We start from the raw sequence: 18,786 nt of genomic DNA, 5'->3' as shown, positions 1-18,786 counted from the left end.
ACTGCAGAGGAATCTCCCTGCTATCAATCACTGGGAAAGGCGTCGCCAGAGTCCTCCTCAATCATCTTCACCCCGTGGCCGAGGAACTCCTCCCAGAGTTGCAGTGTGGATTTCATCCCCTACGGGGCATGATTTTTGCAGCGCGACAGCTGCAGGAAAAATGCAGGGAACAGCGCCAGCCCTTATACATGACCTTCTTCGACCTTACAAAGGCCTTTGACACTGTCAACCACGAGGGTCTATGGAGCGTCCTCCTCTGTTTCAGATGCCCCCAAAAGTACGTCACCATCCTCCGCCTGCTCCACGACGACATGCAGGCCGTGATCCTTACAAACGGATCCATCACAGACTCAATTCATGTCCGGGCTGGGGTCATCGCCCCAACCCTCTTCTCAATCTTCCTCGCTGCCATGCTCCACCTCACAGTTGATAAGTTCCCCGCTGGAGTGGAACGAAGCTACAGAACCAATGGGAAGCTGTTCAAACTTCGCCGTCTCCAAGCCAGGTCCAAGACCACTCCGACCTCGGTCGTCGAGCTACAGTACGCAGATGACGCCCGCGTCTGTGCACACACAGAGGCTGAACATCAGGACATAGTCAACGTATTTACCGAGGCGTATGAAAGCATGGGCCTTACGCTAAACATTAGTAAGACAAAGGTCCTACACCAGCCTGTCCTCACCGCACAGCACTGCCCTCCAAACATCAAGATCCACGGCGTGGCCCTGGACAACGTGGACCACTTCCCCTATCTCGGGAGCCTCCTACAAGAGCAGGCATTGATGATGAGATCCAACATCACCTCCAGTGCGCCAGTGCAACCTTCGGCCCCCTGAGGAAAAGAGTGTTTGAAGATCAGTCCCTCAAAACTGTCACCAAGCTCATGGTCTACAGGACCGTAGTAATACCCGCCCTCCTGTATGGCTCAGAGACGTGGACCATGTACAGTAGACAACTCAAGTCGCTGGAGAAATACCGCCAGCGATGTCTCCGCAAGATCCTGAAAATCCCTTGGGAGGACAGACGCACAAACATTAGCGTCCTCGTCCAGGCCAACATCCCCAGCATTGAAGCACTGACCACACTTGATCAGCTCCGCTGGTCAGGCCACAAAGTTCGCATGCCAGACATGAAACTCCCAAAGCAAGCGCTCTACTCGGAACTCGTCCACGACAAACGAGCCAAAGATGGGCAGCGGAAACGTTACAAGGACACTCTCAAAGCCTCCCTGATAAAGTGCAACATCCCCACTGACACCTGGGAGTCCTTGGCCATAGACTGCCCTAAGTGGAGGAAGTGCATTCGGGAGGGCGCTGAGCTCCTTGAATATCGTCGCCGAGAGCATGCAGAAATCAAGCGCAGGCAGCAGAAGGAGCGTGTGGCAAACCAGACTCCCTGCCCATCCTTTCCCTCAAAGACTATCTGTCCCACCTGTGACAGAAACTGTGGTTCTCATATTGGATTGTACAGCCACCTAAGAATTCATGCTAAGAGTGGAAGCCAGTCTTCCTCGATCCCGAGGGACTGCCTATGAAGTCTATGAAGTGAGAAATGGAATGAGGATAGTGAGAAGCAATCTTGTTGAAGTCAAGTGAGATGACCCATGGATGGATATGTGGAAGTATGGGGTGTTCTTTATTTTGTATTATTACGCACAGATAAATTGCACTGATTAAATTAAGCCCGTCTGATCACAACTACTATTCTGGATGTTCATCATACTGTGAAATAAACAATTGATATCAACTTCTGTCTCACCAACTATTTGTTCAGTCTGCCATTAGAGATTGAAATGTATGTGTGCGAAAGACATGAATATCCATTTCAGGTTACAAAGGAGTATTCCTGTTAAATCCCTGGTACACTATCATACAAGTAGATATAAGGCAGTGTGAGTCACCCATACAAGTCAGATGCTCATATCACTTCCAGGAACCACTGAAGCCACTGAATCCAAGAAGGTATCTAAGGCAGGCCCGAATTTGTGATCATTACATGAGTTAAAACATTACAAGTCAATTTTCTCTTTTTTGCATTAGGCATTTACCATGGGAAGCTTCTGACCAGACTAAACATTGTGGTTTGTGTTTTGAATGTCAGAACATCGAGAAAATAAAAATTGACTAGAACATGAAGTAAGCCTAGACTCGTGTGCGTGGAAAATTTTTCAGAGGAGCAATTATAGAAGGTAATAGGCAAGAACCATAAACTCAAGAGAAATACTTGGAGAAATTTAAATTCCACACACAATTCTTTGAAATTATGTGGAGAATGACAAGTTCTGAGTTACCCCTTTTGAATAACACAGAAAACTTGTTTGTACATAAGTACAACTATTTCCATAAATGTTATGGTCAGTTAGACTTTGGGCTAGAAATTCGCCAACTTTTTGCCGCTGTTTTACCCTCCGCGGCGAAAACCCGGTCGGCGGGACCTTCGGTGATCGTTTTGCGGCGGTGCTTTCCATGTACCGCCCAAAATAGTGTTTGTAATCGATTTTTGGCTCTCTCGGGACATGTATTCCGCACCCAGAATACAGACAGGGAAAAACCTGCATTGCAGCCCTGCCAGCAGAAGTAATTATGAAGACCTGCAAAAAAGGTAAGTTAAAGTTTTTATTTTTTAATTCTTTTTCAGTGATTTAGTCGGTAAGGGTTTTGTGAATGTTTTTTGGGGGAATTTTTTAGTTGTTTCTGCCCCCCCCCACCCGCCTCCCCCAAGGCCTCTCTCGCAGCGGTATCGGCCCCAGACTAAAGTTGCCGAAATTCGTGGTTTGCGCCGCGAATTCTCTTGCAAAGCCGATTTTTACTGCTGCACAAATTAAAGGCCGAATATCAGGCCTGAAAAATGGTAGTGAATGGTAATTTTAGTGGAAAAATACCGTTTTCGCTGAAAACCAAATTTCTAGCCCTTATCATTTTAATGTTAGATTTTATTTCACTTTGTCTTTCAAAAAACAAAAATCACACTTAGAACCTTCAATATTTACATCCTCACTTCAGGCACCTTTCCACAGCTGCTTTCAATGCCATCTGTGTTCAGTTGATAGAAGCTGTTGAATTCGAGAGTGAGAGTGGTTCTACCAGCACAGATACGATGGGCCGAATGGTCTTGTGTCAGCATTTTCTATGATTCTATGATTGAGCTCATTTCATAGCCATCACCCCACCCTGAATACAGCAAACACTACTAACTGTTGAGTGTTCCACCTAATGGGCTACTCATAAGCTGCTAAAACTTATCCATTGAGGGGAATCGAGTTTAAATGACTATAAAAAAAGTCGTGAATATATATCTTTTGAACAGCAATTGGTTTTACTGCAACGACTTGATTTGGATGTCTTTTCTAAAATTGTTTAAAGTAGCATGACTGAAATTTTATCTGAAAAACCTCAATCATGGTGACATACTGGCTACTGTCTAGTATGTACAATTCATCAGATGTGCTAACATAATATTATGGAGATATTATTGCCTGGTTGTAGTATTGGGACCTGGTCTTTAGAATAGAGATCTATCTTCAGTCCCAAAATGCTGTCATGATCAATAACCTCTTAAAAGTGAATCGTTATCAAATGATTAGAAACATTTTTGCAGGTTCAATCACCCTCCGAGGTGACTGAAGTTTTGCATAAACACACAAAAGGCACTTTCCATTTCTATCAGAGGTCTTTTGTTTTGTTTAACCAAATTATCAAAAGCTAACAAGCTAAATTACAAAATAGATATACATGTTATTTAGGGAATACAGCAGGGATACACAGCATAAGGCTGAAGCTAGCATGGTTGATCATTTTATTTGGTCCACTGCAATTTTTAATTATGCAGGGAAGCTAGCCCATCCATGGAAACTCAAAAATATGAAATGGTAGAACAACAAAGGTGGATAAAATGTGAATTTTGCACTGTAATAAGAACAAAACATCTCATTTAAAAATGTTGTGGTTTGGGATTATTTTGATGATTGCAAAATGAATGTTGTTTTGTTACCTGATATATGTGATTTTGAAAAGATTGCATTGCCCGTTTGGTACTTTGTAAATGTGTTTGGGTCCCCAAGTTGTGCGAAGTTGCATTTCAGTTTCCAGTCAAGTTTCTGGGAGTGATGACAGTAGCATTAGTCACTGAGCTGTGCGTTGCACAAGGATTAGAAGTGATTACATTTGTTTGAGATTCATTGATTTTGAAAAGTATTGTTAATTAGGTAATAATGATTGAGACTTTAAAGTGCAAGTCCATCCTAATTAGCTGAAAGGTCAATTATCACGAGTGATTTTATGCTTTTGTGCAATTGAGAAGTGTGTCTAGTCTTGGGAAATGTCTGAATCACCCATGTTCCTAATTATTACGAAACATTATAAAGCCCTCTTTTTCATAAGGTGAATTTATACATCAACTCTACATCAAAATGACGAAGCTTTCAGTTTGCTGCGATGCTAAAGTTGGTGTGTAAACAGGGATCTATCCAAACAGTCCCCGATGGATTGCACTGCAACAGTGGAGGTTGAGATCCTGGCAATTGGGAATTTCACACTCAAACTGACGATCTCAGACCAGAGTGTAAACACAGATTTCTGCAGTTCAGGGCAGAGGTGCAGATTTGCCGATGGGGTTTAGATTTCCCATTGTACTCATGCTGTAAGTTTTACTAAGCCGCCATCAAACCAATTCACAATTTGGCATAATGGCAAATTAACAATCTTGTTTGTGTGTTTTGTGTACTTTAGCAGTCAGTTACAAGAAACATCATGATGTCAGGACAAGAAAAGAATTAAAACTAATTTCAACATCAGGTAGAAAATATCTGGTTTGTAACAGGTGGTGTAAATTGACTCTCCAAATCTGCAGCAAACTCGGATTAAATTCACTCTCAGTTTGCTCTGTGGAATATAAATACAACCTAGAATTTTGCCTAGAATACTGCTCTATATGCCTTCTTGATTCCTTCACTCAGTTTGGGATACAAAACACTTGCAAGTCTTCTGCTTCTTTGGCTTGGAAGAGTCAGCACTGCAAATGGACTTGGCTCCTTCAAGCTAGAGCAGTCTGTTCTGCAGTCTTTCTGCAACTGCCAGCAAAATTTGAAGAGAAGAGGGTAACAAAAGGCACCTTGTGGAAGGCCCTTCTACTTGAACACATCTGTAAGTTAGGACATGGAACAAATATTTTTCCAATACATATAAGGCAGCAAGCAAAATACTAGAGTTAAACATAAAATCTGCAGCTAAAGCAGACAGGAAAATACTACAACGGGGCAGAATCTGCGATCGGTATGACAGCATACTCTGAGAGTACACCATTATATTGCCTTTGAAATGGATAGCAAGTTCGGGATTTCCGCATGCGCTAACTCCCGAACTTGCAATAAGTTAAGTTCCGACTTGACAGATCATCTGCTCAGACATTGAAATCCTAATTGCTGGCGCAGAGAGTTGCCCACCAACTGCCCAGCAAGTGTGGATGAAAATTTTACGGCTGGTGCAAACTGTTGCAGGCGCCTGTTTGCACAGTGTAAGGGGATACCTTTTGGAAATACAGTATATATTTAATTTTAAAAACTTAAACTATAAGCCAGTCTTTCAAACTTACCACCTGCTGGGTGGTGTTCTTAGTGAGGCTGATATCTTTGAGATTCTGAGGCTGGAAATGGAAACATGTCCTCGGACTTTATCTTGGTTTAGAAATACTTTCAGTGGTATATGGAGGTAGATGGAAGTGATAGAACATCACATTTATGCACCTCGCCTCAAAAAACACAGGCAATGATGGCCCCCGTCAGAGTAGAAAACTCTTCCCACTGTGTTTTAAATTGAATAAATGATGAGCTGTTTTACAGTTGCATGCTGTAAGGCCAATGTACAGCAAGTATTCAATTGAGGGGAACAGCACAGCAAGTGTGGAATATGATTTTTGTGCCATTCCACTGTAGTCTGGCATATATCCTCTGTATTTATTTTTGGATGTGAATAGCATTTTATTTGAATGCCACAGGATTATTACAGTTATATTTATTGACCATGGAAAGTAATATACCCTTTTGGCTTGTGAGTGAGAGACTGGGGGTGAATGAGGGACCATCTGTTTGTTATTGGAGCACCGGCCCATGTGATCCCAGGTACGCTTCCACACATGGTGTATCCCTGGGATCCGTGGGCCACGATGCTACGCTCGACTCACAGCGCACGACTGCAAATTCTCGAAGGAGGGTTCCCAGCAGCTGTGCGTACTCGGTTCAGATGCTGGCAGTGTAGTTCTTAGTTATGCTGCTGACCGCAAAATCTGGGCCAATATTTATTTTCTAACATTGCTGACATAGTACAACTGTAATTGACACTCAAGGTAAGGAATGAAAAACTGAAGACAGTCATTCGAGCGCGTGTCCTTATGCACCATGTGATGGAGAAGCCACAGGAATGCTAAATGAATTAAAATGACACACATGCCTGTGATTTTTTTAGTTGCGTCGTTTATCTACCATTAGGTCCGCATTGCCAAACAAAGAATTACATTTTTCTCCTTTTGTTTTTTTTTGGGGGGGGGGGGGGCGGGGGAGCTAGGGTAAAGCTAAATTTTAAAAAGCTTTGCTCATTCTAGTTTACATTATAACTACTTTGGGGAATAGCAGACCCTAAACTGGAATTTATTTAATCTTTAAATGCATCTCCCATTTTGTTTTTAAATTATTACTTAAATTACATTTTTCTGCATTAGAAACAATTGCATGTTACGAATGTAATAACCTTAGTTGATGCAAATTAATTACTTGGGCAGAGTTCGACATGAGAAAAAGTAAAATAATACAATTGTAGATGCCAAAAACACAGAAAGGGCTTCAGACAGGTTATGACACCACCAACTTGGATGTAAACTTGGACTAAAATGAGGAATGGTTTCTCAAATTATGCAATACTATCCATTGGAGAAGTCGTTTAAAACAGACACAATGCTTGTGGTTAAATAAAAGGGTAAAAATTAACTAATTCTCAATTTGTACGTTTATTCATTTCAAGTACAAAACCTGCTGAGACTAAATTTGACACCGAGGAACTTGTTTCACACCAAAACCTAACTATATATGCGGTGTTGATAATTTTCAATGATCTGCTGGCGTAGATCAATGTTAGAATTTAGCTTCCACTTTAGCAAATGAAAAGTGACTTGGAGTTATAGCTTAAAATCTAGAATGCGTTTAAAAATTACCCTGAGGCTTCACATTAGTTGCAGAACATTAGACTTTAGTGGTCAAAATTTTAGCTAGGTTCTCAGCCTTGAATTTTTTTTTTAAACCCAGTTAGCATCAGAGAGGAAAATTCATAGACCCTAGGCCAGGCTACATGACAGCATTGTGTGGACGTATCATATATTATATTGCGAAGGAGGAAGAAATCAAACCATCCAGCCCCAGAAATCAGTCAATGTGAACGAGCATTTATGGAAACATAGAAAATAGGTGCAGGAGTAGGCCATTCGGCCCTTTGAGCATGCACCACCATTCGATAAGATCATGGCTAATCATCACCTCAGTACCCTTTTCCTGCTTTCTCTCCATACTCCTTGATCCCTTTAGCCGTAAGGGCCATATCTAACTCCCCCTTGAATATAGCCAACGAACTGGCATCAACAACTCTCTGCGGTAGAGAATTCCACAGGTTAACAACTCTGAGTGAAGAAGTTTCTCCTCATCTCGGTCCTAAATGGCTTACCCCTTATCCTTAAACAGTGTCCCCTGGTTTTGGACTTCCCCAATCGGGAACATTTTTTCCGCATCTAACCTGTCCAGTCCCGTTAGAATTTTATATGTTTCTATGAGATCCCCTCTCATCCTTCTAAACTCCAGTGAATACAGGCCCAGTCGATCCAGTCTCTCCTTATATGTCATTCCTGCCATCCCAGGAATCAGTCTGGTGAACCTTCGCTGCACTCCCTCAATAGCAAGAACGTCCTTCCTCAGATTAGGAGACCAAAACTGAACAATATTCCAGGTGGTGCCTCACCAAGGCCCTGTACAACTGCAATAAGACCTCCCCGCTCCGATACGCAAATCCCCGAGCTATGAAGGCAAACATGCCATTTGCCTTCTTCACCGCCTGCTGTACCTGCTTGCCAACTTTCAATGACTGATGTATAGAAACATAGAAAATAGGTGCAGGAGTAGGCCATTCGGCCCTTCGAGCCTGCACCGCCATTCAATGAGTTCATGGCTGAACATGCAACTTCAGTACCCCATTCCTGCCTTCTCGCCATACCCCTTGATCCCCCCAGTAGTAAGGACCACATCTAACTCCTTTTTGAATATATTTAGTGGATTAGCCTCAACAACTTTCTGTGGTAGAGAATTCCACAGGTTCGCCACTCTCTGGGTGAAGAAGTTTCTCCCCATCTCGGTCCTAAATGGCTTACCCCTTATCCTTAGACTGTGACCCCTGGTTCTGGACTTCCCCAACATTGGGAACATTCTTCCTGCATCTAACCCTGTCTAAACCCATCAGAATTTTAAACGTTTCTATGAGATCCTCTCTCATTCTTCTGAACTCCAGTGAATACAAGCCCAGTTGATCCAGTCTTTCTTGATACGTCAGTCCCGCCATCCTGGGAATCAGTCTGGTGAACCTTCGCTGCACTCCCTCAATAGCAAGAATGTCCTTCCTCAAGATAGGAGACTAAAACTGTACACAATACTCCAGGTGTGGCCTCACCAAGGCCCTGTACAACTGTAGTAACACCTCATTGCCCCGTACTCAAATCCCCTCGCTATGAAGGCCAACATGCCATTTGCTTTATTAACCGCCTGCTGTACCAGCATGCCAACCTTCAATGACTGATGACACCCAGGTCTCGTTGCATCTCCCCTTTTACTAATCTGTCACCATTCAGATAATAGTCTGTCTCTCTCTTTTTACCACCAAAGTGGATAACCTCACATTTATCCACATTATACTTCATCTGCCATGCATTTGCCCACTCACCTAACCTATCCAAGTCACTCTGCAGCCTCATAGCATCCTCCTCGCAGCTCACACTGCCACCCAACTTAGTGTCATCCGCAAATTTGGAGATACTACATTTAATCTCCTCGTCTAAATCATTAATGTACAATGTAAACAGCTGGGGCCCCAGCACAGAACCTTGTGGTACCCCACTAGTCACTGCCTGCCATTTTGAAAAGTACCCATTTACTCCTACTCTTTGCTTCCTGTCTGACAACCAGTTCTCAATCCACATCAGCGCACTACCCCCAATCCCATGTGCTTTAACTTTGCACATTAATCTCTTGTATGGGACCTTGTCGAAAGCCTTCTGAAAGTCCAAATACACCACATCAACTGGTTCTCCCTTGTCCACTCTACTGGAAACATCCTCAAAAAATTCCAGAAGATTTGTCAAGCATGATTTCCCTTTCACAAATTCATGCTGACTTGGACCTATCATGTCACCTCTTTCCAAATGCGCTGCTATGACATCCTTAATAATTGATTCCATCATTTTACCCACTACCAATGTCAGGCTGACCGGTCTATAATTCCGTGTTTTCTCTTTCCCTCCTTGTTTAAAAAGTGGGGTTACATTGGCTACCCTCCACTCCATAGGAACTGATCCAGAGTCTACGGAATGTTGGAAAATGACTGTCAATGCATCCGCTATTTCCAAGGCCACTTCCTTAAGTACTCTGGGATGCAGTCCATCAGGCCCTGGGGATTTATCGGCCTTCAATCCCATCAATTTCCCCAACACAATTTCCCGGCTAATAAGGATTTCCCTCAGTTCCTCCTTCTTACTAGACCCTCTGACTCCTTTTATATCCAGAAGGTTGTTTGTGTCCTCCTTCGTGAATACCGAACCAAAGTACTTGTTCAATTGGCCTGCCATTTCTTTGTTGCCCATTATGACTTCCCCTGATTCTGACTGCAGGGGACCTACGTTTGTCTTTACTAACCTTTTTCTCTTTATATATCTATAGAAACTTTTGCAGTCCGTCTTAATGTTCCCTGCAAGCTTCCTCTCGTACTATATTTTCCCTGTCCTAATCAAACCCTTTGTCCTCCTCTGCTGAGTTCTAAATTTCTCCCAGTCCCCAGGTTCACTGATATTTCTGGCCCATTTGTATGCTACTTCCTTGGCTTTAATACTATCCCTGATTTCCCTTGATAGCCACGGTTGAGCCACCTTCCCTTTTTTATTTTTATGCCAGACAGGGATGTACAAGTGTTGTAGTTCATCCATGCAGTCTCTAAATGTCTGCCATTGCCCATCCACTGTCAACCCCTTAAGTATCATTCGCCAATCTATCCTAGCCAATTCACGCCTCATACCTTCAAAGTTACCCTTCTTTAAGTTCTGGACCATGGTCTCTGAATTAACTGTTTCATTCTCCATCCTAATGTAGAATTCCACCATATTATGGTCACTCTTTCCCAAGGGGCCTCGCACAACGAGATTGTTAATTAATCCTCTCTCATTACACAACACCCAGTCTAAGATGGCCTCCCCCCTAGTTGGTTCCTCGACATATTGGTCTAGAAAACCATCCCTTATGCACTCCAGGAAATCCTCCTCCACCGTATTGCTTCCAGTTTGGTTCGCCCAATCTATATGCATATTAAAGTCACCCATGATAACTGCTGCACCTTTATTGCATGCACCCCTAATTTCCTGTTTGATACCCTCCCCAACATCACTACTACTGTTTGGAGGTCTGTACACAACTTCCACTAACGTTTTTTGCCCTTTGTTGTTCTGCAGCTCTACCCATATAGATTCCACATCATCCAAGTTAATGTCCTTCCTAACTATTCCATTAATCTCCTCTTTAACCAGCAATGCTACCCCACCTCCTTTTCCTTTTATTCTATCCTTCCTGAATGTTGAATACCCATGGATGTTGAGTTCCCAGCCCTGATCATCCTGGAGCCACGTCTCTGTAATCCCAATCACATCATATCTGTTAACATCTATTTGCACAGTTAATTCATCCACCTTATTACGGATATTCCTTGCATTAAGACACAAAGCCTTCAGGCTTGTTTTTTTAACACCCTTTATCCTTTTAGAATTATGATGTAGTGTGGCCCTTTTTGTTTCTTGCCTTTGTTTACTCGGCCTTCCACTATTGCTTTTTACCTTTCTACCATCTGCTTCTGACTCCATATTACTTTGCCCTATCTCGCTGCATAGGTTCCCATCCCCCTGCCATATTAGTTTAAACACTCTCGAACTGCATTAGCAAATGTTACCCCTAGGACATCAGTTCCAGTCCTGCCCAAGTGCAGACCATCCCTTTTGTACAGGTCCCACTTCCCCCAGAACTGGTTCCAATGTCCCAGGAATTTGAATCCCTCCCTCTTGCACCACTGCTCAAGCCACGTATTTATTCTAACTATCCTGCTCCCTCTACTCTGATTAGCACGTGGCACTGGTAGCAATCCAGAGATTACTACCTTTGAGGGCCTACTTTTTAAATTTAACTCCTAGCTCCCTAAATTCAGCTTGTAGGACCTCTTCCCGCTTCTTACCTATATCATTGGTACCTACATGTACCACAACAACTGACTGTTCACCCTCCCTCTCCAGCCGCTCCGAGACATCCTTGACCCTTGCACCAGGGAGGCAACATACCATCCTGGAGTCTAGGTTGTGGCTGCAGAAACTCCTATCTATTCCCCTTACAATAGAGTCCCCTATCACTATTAGCTCTCCCACTCTTTTTCCCACCCTTCTGTGCAGCAGAGCCAGCCACGGTGCCGTGAACTGGGCTGCTGGTGCCTTCCCCTGGTAAGTCATCTCCCCCAACAGTATCCAAAACGGTATATCTGTTTTGGAGGGAGATGACCGCAGGGGACTCCTGCACTACCTTCCTGCTCTTGCCTTGTCTCTTGGTACCATGACACCCAGGTTTCGTTGCACCTTTCCTTTTCCTAATCTGCCGCCATTCAGATAATATTCTGCCTTCATGTTTTTGCCACCAAAGTGGATAACCTCACATTTATCCACATTATACTGCATCTGTCATGCATTTGCCCATTCACCTAACCTGTCCAAATCACCCTGCAGCCTCTTAGCATCCTCCTCACAACTCACATCGCCACCCAGCTTAGTGTCATCTGCAAACTTGGAGATATTACACTCAATTCCTTCATCTAAATCATTGATGTATATTGTAAATAGCTGTGGTCTCAGCACTGAGCCCTGCGGCACCCCACTAGTCACTTTCTGCCATTCTGAAAAGGACCCGATTATCCCGATTCTCTGCTTCCTGCCTGCCAACCAGTTCTCTATCCACGTCAATACATTACCCCCAATACCATGTGCTTTAATTTTGCACACCAATCTCTTGTGTGGGACCTTATCAAAAGCCTTTTGAAAGTCCAAATACACCACATCCACTGGTTCTCCCCTGTCCATTCTACTAGTTACATCCTCAAAAAACTCTAGAAGATTTGTCAAGCATGATTTCCTCTTCATAAATCCATGCCGACATGAACCGATCCTGTCACTGCTTTCCAAATGCGCTGCTATTTCATCCTTCATAATTGATTCCAGCATTTTCCCCACCACTGATGTCAGGCTAACCGGTCTATAATTCCGTTTTCTCTCTCCCTCCTTTCTTGAAAAGTGGTGTTACATTAGCTACCCTCCAGTCCATAGGAACTGATCCAGAGTCGATAGACTGCTGGAAAATGATCACCAATGCATCCACTATTTCTAGGGCCACTTCCTTAAGTACTCTGGGATGCAGATTATTATGTCCTGGGGGTTAATCAGCCTTCAATCCCATCAATTTCCCCAACACAATTTCCTGACTAATAACGATTTCCTTCAGTTCCTCCTTCTCATTAGACCCTCGGTCCCCTCGTATTTTCGGAAGGTTATTTGTGTCTTCCCTCGTGAAGACAGAACCAAAGTATTTGTTCAATTGGTCTGCCATTTCTTTGTTCCCCATTATAAATACACCTGATTCTGACTGCAAGGGACCTACATTTGTCTTCACTAATTAATCAGGAAAGCTTTTAGCCCGAACCATCACATCCTTTTGGTTGAAGGTAGGAATAAGAAAGCAGCACAAAGAAGAATATGGGGAGATCAGGAAACAATCTAAAAAGTCGATTTTCATATAAGCACCTCAAAAATTGGCAGCAACACATGAACTATGTCTCAACATCTACCTGACTAACATGATTTCCAATGCAACACAATGCATAAAGTATTTTTTTCCAACAATGAAAATGAACACACTGTTAACATGCTCCCCTCTGGAGCCAGGCCACTGCAGCTCCAGAGAGTGAAGTCAGATCCTTATGTTCTCAACGTTCTCAAATTGCAACAGAAAGTACTTTTTTTTTTAAAAAGGACATAAAGGTTTCATTCTCTACGACGTTTTAACAATTCTGCAGGTCCCCACTTGTCTCTCTGAAGTCCTTTTTCCTGGAGGAGCAGTATTGTGTGTGACATGTGAATGCAGTTTACATTTGAACTTTATTGCAACAGATTTCAAAGTAATTTTTGCACATATGAACTACAGAAATTTACATTGAGAAATGGGCTTCAAGTCCATGTTTGAGAACATTATGACAGACAAGATAAAATTTAGTTTTATATGGAAAAAAGTTGAGGGAACACAAGTTTTGGGATCTATTATTGCAATTAATAATGTAAATAGATAGTTAAGTGCAATTTTTGTGGGATTAGACGTTGTGCATTTGACTTGGATTAATAATATGAAATGTAAATAATAATTTAAACTATAGTATTTTGAACATCTTCAATGTATAAGTGTAAGTATCAGAGAGACACTATTGCTTACCTCTTGTTTGTGTTCCTTTATGGTCTTTTGCCAGAGATTCTGAACAACAGAAATGTATTTCTTGTCTGTGACATAACAGCTTGCCAGCAAGATGTTGCTTAAATTTGTTCCACTTTTCATAGCTTCAAGAACTTTCTGGACATGGCTCAGAGAAAGTGCAGCCTCAGATTTGACACCGCCTTTGCTAAGCTGCATGGTACACGGGACCAATCCAATCTGGCCAGCACAAAATATCGCATCTCCAATCTAGGAGCATAAATGAAAATAATTAGTAATGTGCAGATCTCTATCATGAGGAATGAGATAATTCAAAATCTTTATATTAAAAACTATGTGCATATGTACACATAAAATATTTAACTGTAGCACAGATTCTAAAGGCCTAGATAATTTATGCTGATCAGCAATCTATGTTCAACAGTTTAGATGGAGCAGCAAAAAAATATAAGCACATCTAGCCACTTTAACAGCAACTATGTGTTAATATATATGACGTGTCATGTATTCCCAAATTTTATTTATTTCATTGCAATCAAATTTTCCATTATAAAATATATATATATATATACATACATAGAGAGGAAAATTAGTTATAATTAAGTAAGTGAGAAAAACATTTTCCACACATCGAGGGTTGTAAATGTTTTGTCATTTGCACTAAAATATGAACCCAATCAATTGAGATATATACCTTATTTCTAAACACTAGGGGCTGGAAATTCAGTTCTCAGCGATGACGGTATTTTTTTCACCAAAATTATCGTTATCGCTTTGCTATCGCTATCAGGCCTGAAATTCAAGCTTGAATTTGCGCAGAGGTAAAAATCGACGTGGCACGAGGATTTGTGGCGCAAACCGCGATCCTCGCCAACTATAGTCCGAGGCCGATACCTCTGCGAGTTGGGCCTTTGGAGAGCGGAAAAACACCTAAAAATAAATTGGAAAAAAAAAATTCACAAAACATTTACAACTCACTTATCTATCGTATTGCTGCAAAAGAATTAAAAAATAAAAAGTTTAATTTACCTTTTTGTAGGTCTTCATACTTACCGCTGCTGGCAGGTCTGCCAAGACAGGTTTTTCTCTGTTGGTATTTTTCATGCAAAGTACGGATGCGTACAGAGCCAAATTTTTGGTGAGTGATATTTCGAGCCTTGCACGGCGGCGCTCCTCTCTCCAGCGGTATTTGAAAACCGCCGCTGTAAAACATCACCGAATTTTCCGCCGACCGGGTTTTTGCCAAAAAAGGTGAAATAGCACCAAAAACCCGGTCGCAAAATCGTCGAATTTCCAGTCCTAGCACTTTTCCTTAACAGCATGACTTACAGTATCAACTAGCTTGTGCAAAAACTCCTGATTTTTTTTGATATAAAAAAAAACATAACTGGCGGATTATGTTAATGAAGGTGAGGCATAAAATGCTGAGGCAAAGAATTATCAGCATTAAGGTTGAGGCCTGGGATTACATATCACACATAAAGCTTCCTTTACTCTTCTCCTATGAATGGACCTAAACTCAAAGTGCATCAACCATACTTTAGGCTCTGAGTGAGTGTGCAAAATTGAGGGTATGTCCTCATATTCTCTAGGAACTCAGGTGTTATTGCACAAACTCATTTCACAAAAGATTTTTGCACATTGCAGAGAAGTAAGAATTTCACCCCATCAGGTTGGGGGTGGGGTTAATTCAAGCACAGGTGCCCGTGGGCTAAAACATATAGATATGTATTTGCATTAATCAGATCATAAAAGGTGCAAGAAAAGCTGTTTGAATTACTTATAGAAAAACAACTGATTAAAAACAGTACTGTTTATTTAACCTATTGTGATGAAAAGTGAACATGCTAGATCAGAAACCAAGCAATGTGAATGCAATGTAGTACATTTGATTTATAAGCAGTTCATTTTTCCTCCTTTTCAACTGATTTTTGAATGGGATAATTAAATATACTTGTTCAAAAATATCAACCACTTTTTTTACCCCGAGATGTATCCATGGAGTACTTAAGAAGAAATAATTATTTTTACATTAATTTGGTAAGTTTGGGCATGGACCAGTCATGTACTTTATCATAATGCATTAATGCACTCAAGGATGTTGGGTATTCTGATATTGTGTTGATATATAAGCTTGTACAGCTCACATAGTATAAGTGCCATATTCTGAGAACTCAAGATACAACCACAACTTGTATTTTTGTAGCACCTTTAACATAGCAGGCGCTTTCACAGGAGCGTTAATAAACAAAATTTGACACTGAGGCATGCAAGGAGATATTAGGACAGATGACCAAAAATTTGGTCAAAGAGGTAGGTTTTAAGGAGCGTCTTAAAAGAGAGAAAGGTAGAGAGATGGAGAGGCTTAGTGAAGAACTTCCAGAGTTTAGGGCCGAGGAAATTGAAGGCACGACCGCCAATGGTGGACCGATTAAAACTGAGGCTGCGCAAGTGGCCAGAATTGGAGGGGCGCAAAGATCTGAGGGTAGTAGGGCTGAAGGAGGTTACAGAGATGGGGAGGGGAAAGACCATGGAAGAATTTGAAAACAATGATGAGAATTTTAAAATCAAGGTGTGGCCGGACCAGGAGCCAATGTAGGTCAGTAACCACAGTGGTGATGGATGAACAGAAATTGGTGCGAGTTAGGATATGGGCAGCAGAGTTTTGGATGAGCTTAAGTTTATGGAGGGTGGAAGATTGAGAGGCTGGCCAGGAGAGCATTGGATAGTCAAATCTAGCGGCAACAAAGGCACGGATGAGGGCATCAGCAGCAGATGAGCTGACGCAGGGGTGGAGGCGAGTGATGTTTCGGAGGTGGAAGTAGGCAGTCTTGGTGATGGAGTGGATATGTGGTCGGAAGCTCAAATACAACACCAAGGTTGTGAACAGTTTGGTTCAGTGTTAGACATTTGTCAGAGAGAGGGATGGAGTCAGTGGCTAGGGAATGGAGTTTGTGGTGGGGACTAAAGACAATGGCTTTGGTCTTCCCAATATTTAGTTGGAATAAATTTCTGCTCTTCCAGTATTGGATGTTGGACAAGCAGTGTAACAAAGCAAAGATAGCGGAGGGGTCGAGAAATGTAGTGTCATCAGCGTACATGTGGAACATAAGAACATAAGAAATAAGAGCGAGAGTAGGCCATTCGGCCCCTCGAGCCTGCTCTGCTATTCACTTTCCTGCACTATCCCCATATCCCTTAATTCCCTTTATATCCCCCCAAAAAATTGTGTTTTCAGATGATTTCTTCACAGGGTAGCATGTAGATCCAGTGGTAATGGTGCAGGACTGGGAAGAGAAGCCATTGAAGATGATTCTCTGGGCTACGAATAGATAGGTAAGAATAGAACGAGGCAAGGGCACCTCTACCTAGATGGAGGAGGAGAGGCGTTGGAGGAGGGTGTGGCCAATCATGTTAAAGGCTGCTGATAGGTCGAGAAGGATGAGGAGAAGGATGAGGAGAGATAGTTAGACACATAGGATATCATTTCTGACTTTGATAAGGGCTGTTTCAGTGTACGGACAGAAGCTTGATTGGAGGGTTTCAAACATGGAGTTGTGAAAAAGATGGGCGTGGATTTGGGAGGCAACAATACTTTGGCGAGGAAAGGGATGTTGAAGATGGGGCGTAGTTTGCAAGGGCAGAGGGGTCAGCGATGGTTTTTTGAAGATGGCGGCAGATTTGAAGGGGAGGGGGACAGTACCTGAGGAGAGGGAACTGTTAACACTCTCAGCTAACATGGGGGCCAAGAAGGGAGGTTGGGTGGTCAGTGGTTTGGTGAGAATGAGGTCAAGAGAGCAGGAGGTGGGTCACATGGACAGGATGACATGTGATGGAAGTTCCTCAGTCTTTTATTCCATAAAAAAAACATTATACCCTGTTTAGTAAAATACACCTTAACACAGATAAGGTTTATGCTGATATTTTGTGAGAACAGCTAGGTTTGGAGTTAGATTGTAAAAAAAACCCTAAATTTTATTTGGCTACTATAGAAGATGAATCCTTTGGAATGTGCGAGTTAATGCAGTAAATTTCTACCACATTATTTAAAAATTTAACCGTATTATTTTCCTTTGCTACTCAGCTTCAGGTAAAAGAAAACAAAATGTTGTGGGGTAAATACATACACCCCAAAGACCTTAACTTGAGAAGGAACCTGGGGAGAATAAATTAGCATAAAGAAAAAGAGAAAGCAACAAAAATTGCTCTTAGCAACTTTCAGATTAATCAATGTATTAGCAGCAGTTATATTTGTATAAAAGAAAAATCTAAATTCTTAAAATAATGAGCTTAGGCTCATTTTAGATAGTGAGAGGTATTGGTCACAGATAAATAGATTTTTAACCAATAAGGCAATTAAGGGTTATGGGGAGCGGGCGGGTAAGTGGAGCTGAGTCCACGGCCAGAACAGCCATGATCTTGTTGAATGGCGGAGCAGGCTCGAGGGGCTAGATGGCCTACTCCTGTTCCTAATTGTTATGTTCTTATGTTCTTATGGTCTACATCCTCTTCATTAGCAGTGGCTTGTTTACACATATCACTTCACTCTGTTGATTAAACTGAAATGAGTTGTACAAATTATGAAAGGAGAGCCACGCGAATGCACAGATTACACGGAGTGGGGCTTTAAGTTACAATAGCCAGGGAGTGGGTGGAACAACAAAAAAAAAACAAGGCACTGGGGTTCATTCCTAGAGGGACAGAATTAAAAAAGTAGAGAAGCCATGTTAAGCTTGTATAGAACCTTGGTTAGAACACATTTGGAGTAATGTGACTGGTCTCCATATTATAAAAAGGATACAGAGGCACTGGAGAAGGTGCAAAAAGATTTACTGGAATGGTATGAGAACTGCGAGGTTACACCAATCAGGAAAGATTGAACAGGCTGGGGCTCTATTATCTAGAAAAGAGAAGACTGAGGGGTGACCTGATAGAGATCTTCAAGACAATGAAAGGGTTTGATAGGGTAGATGTAGTGCAGAGCGGGAGCA

The 18,786-nt window shown here is 42.1% G+C and overlaps 1 protein-coding gene across 4 annotated transcripts in view; it reads right to left on the bottom strand.

The window, feature by feature from the left end:
* dph6 (diphthamine biosynthesis 6) overlaps window positions 1-18,786 on the bottom strand; it is a 363,508-nt gene that overhangs the window by 83,010 nt on the left and 261,712 nt on the right. For all 4 annotated transcript variants that reach the window (XM_070878999.1, XM_070878998.1, XM_070879000.1 and 1 more), the window contains one exon: window positions 13,799-14,044. In XM_070878999.1, the coding sequence (XP_070735100.1) occupies window positions 13,799-14,044 (246 nt within the window). The remainder of the gene's footprint in view (window positions 1-13,798; window positions 14,045-18,786) is intronic.

The sequence above is a fragment of the Pristiophorus japonicus genome, chromosome 4, assembly GCF_044704955.1.
Source record: "Pristiophorus japonicus isolate sPriJap1 chromosome 4, sPriJap1.hap1, whole genome shotgun sequence".
NCBI classification, from domain to species: domain Eukaryota; kingdom Metazoa; phylum Chordata; class Chondrichthyes; family Pristiophoridae; genus Pristiophorus; species Pristiophorus japonicus.
Note: the sequence above shows the minus strand (reverse complement) of the source record. Positions and strands in the feature narration are given on the sequence as shown.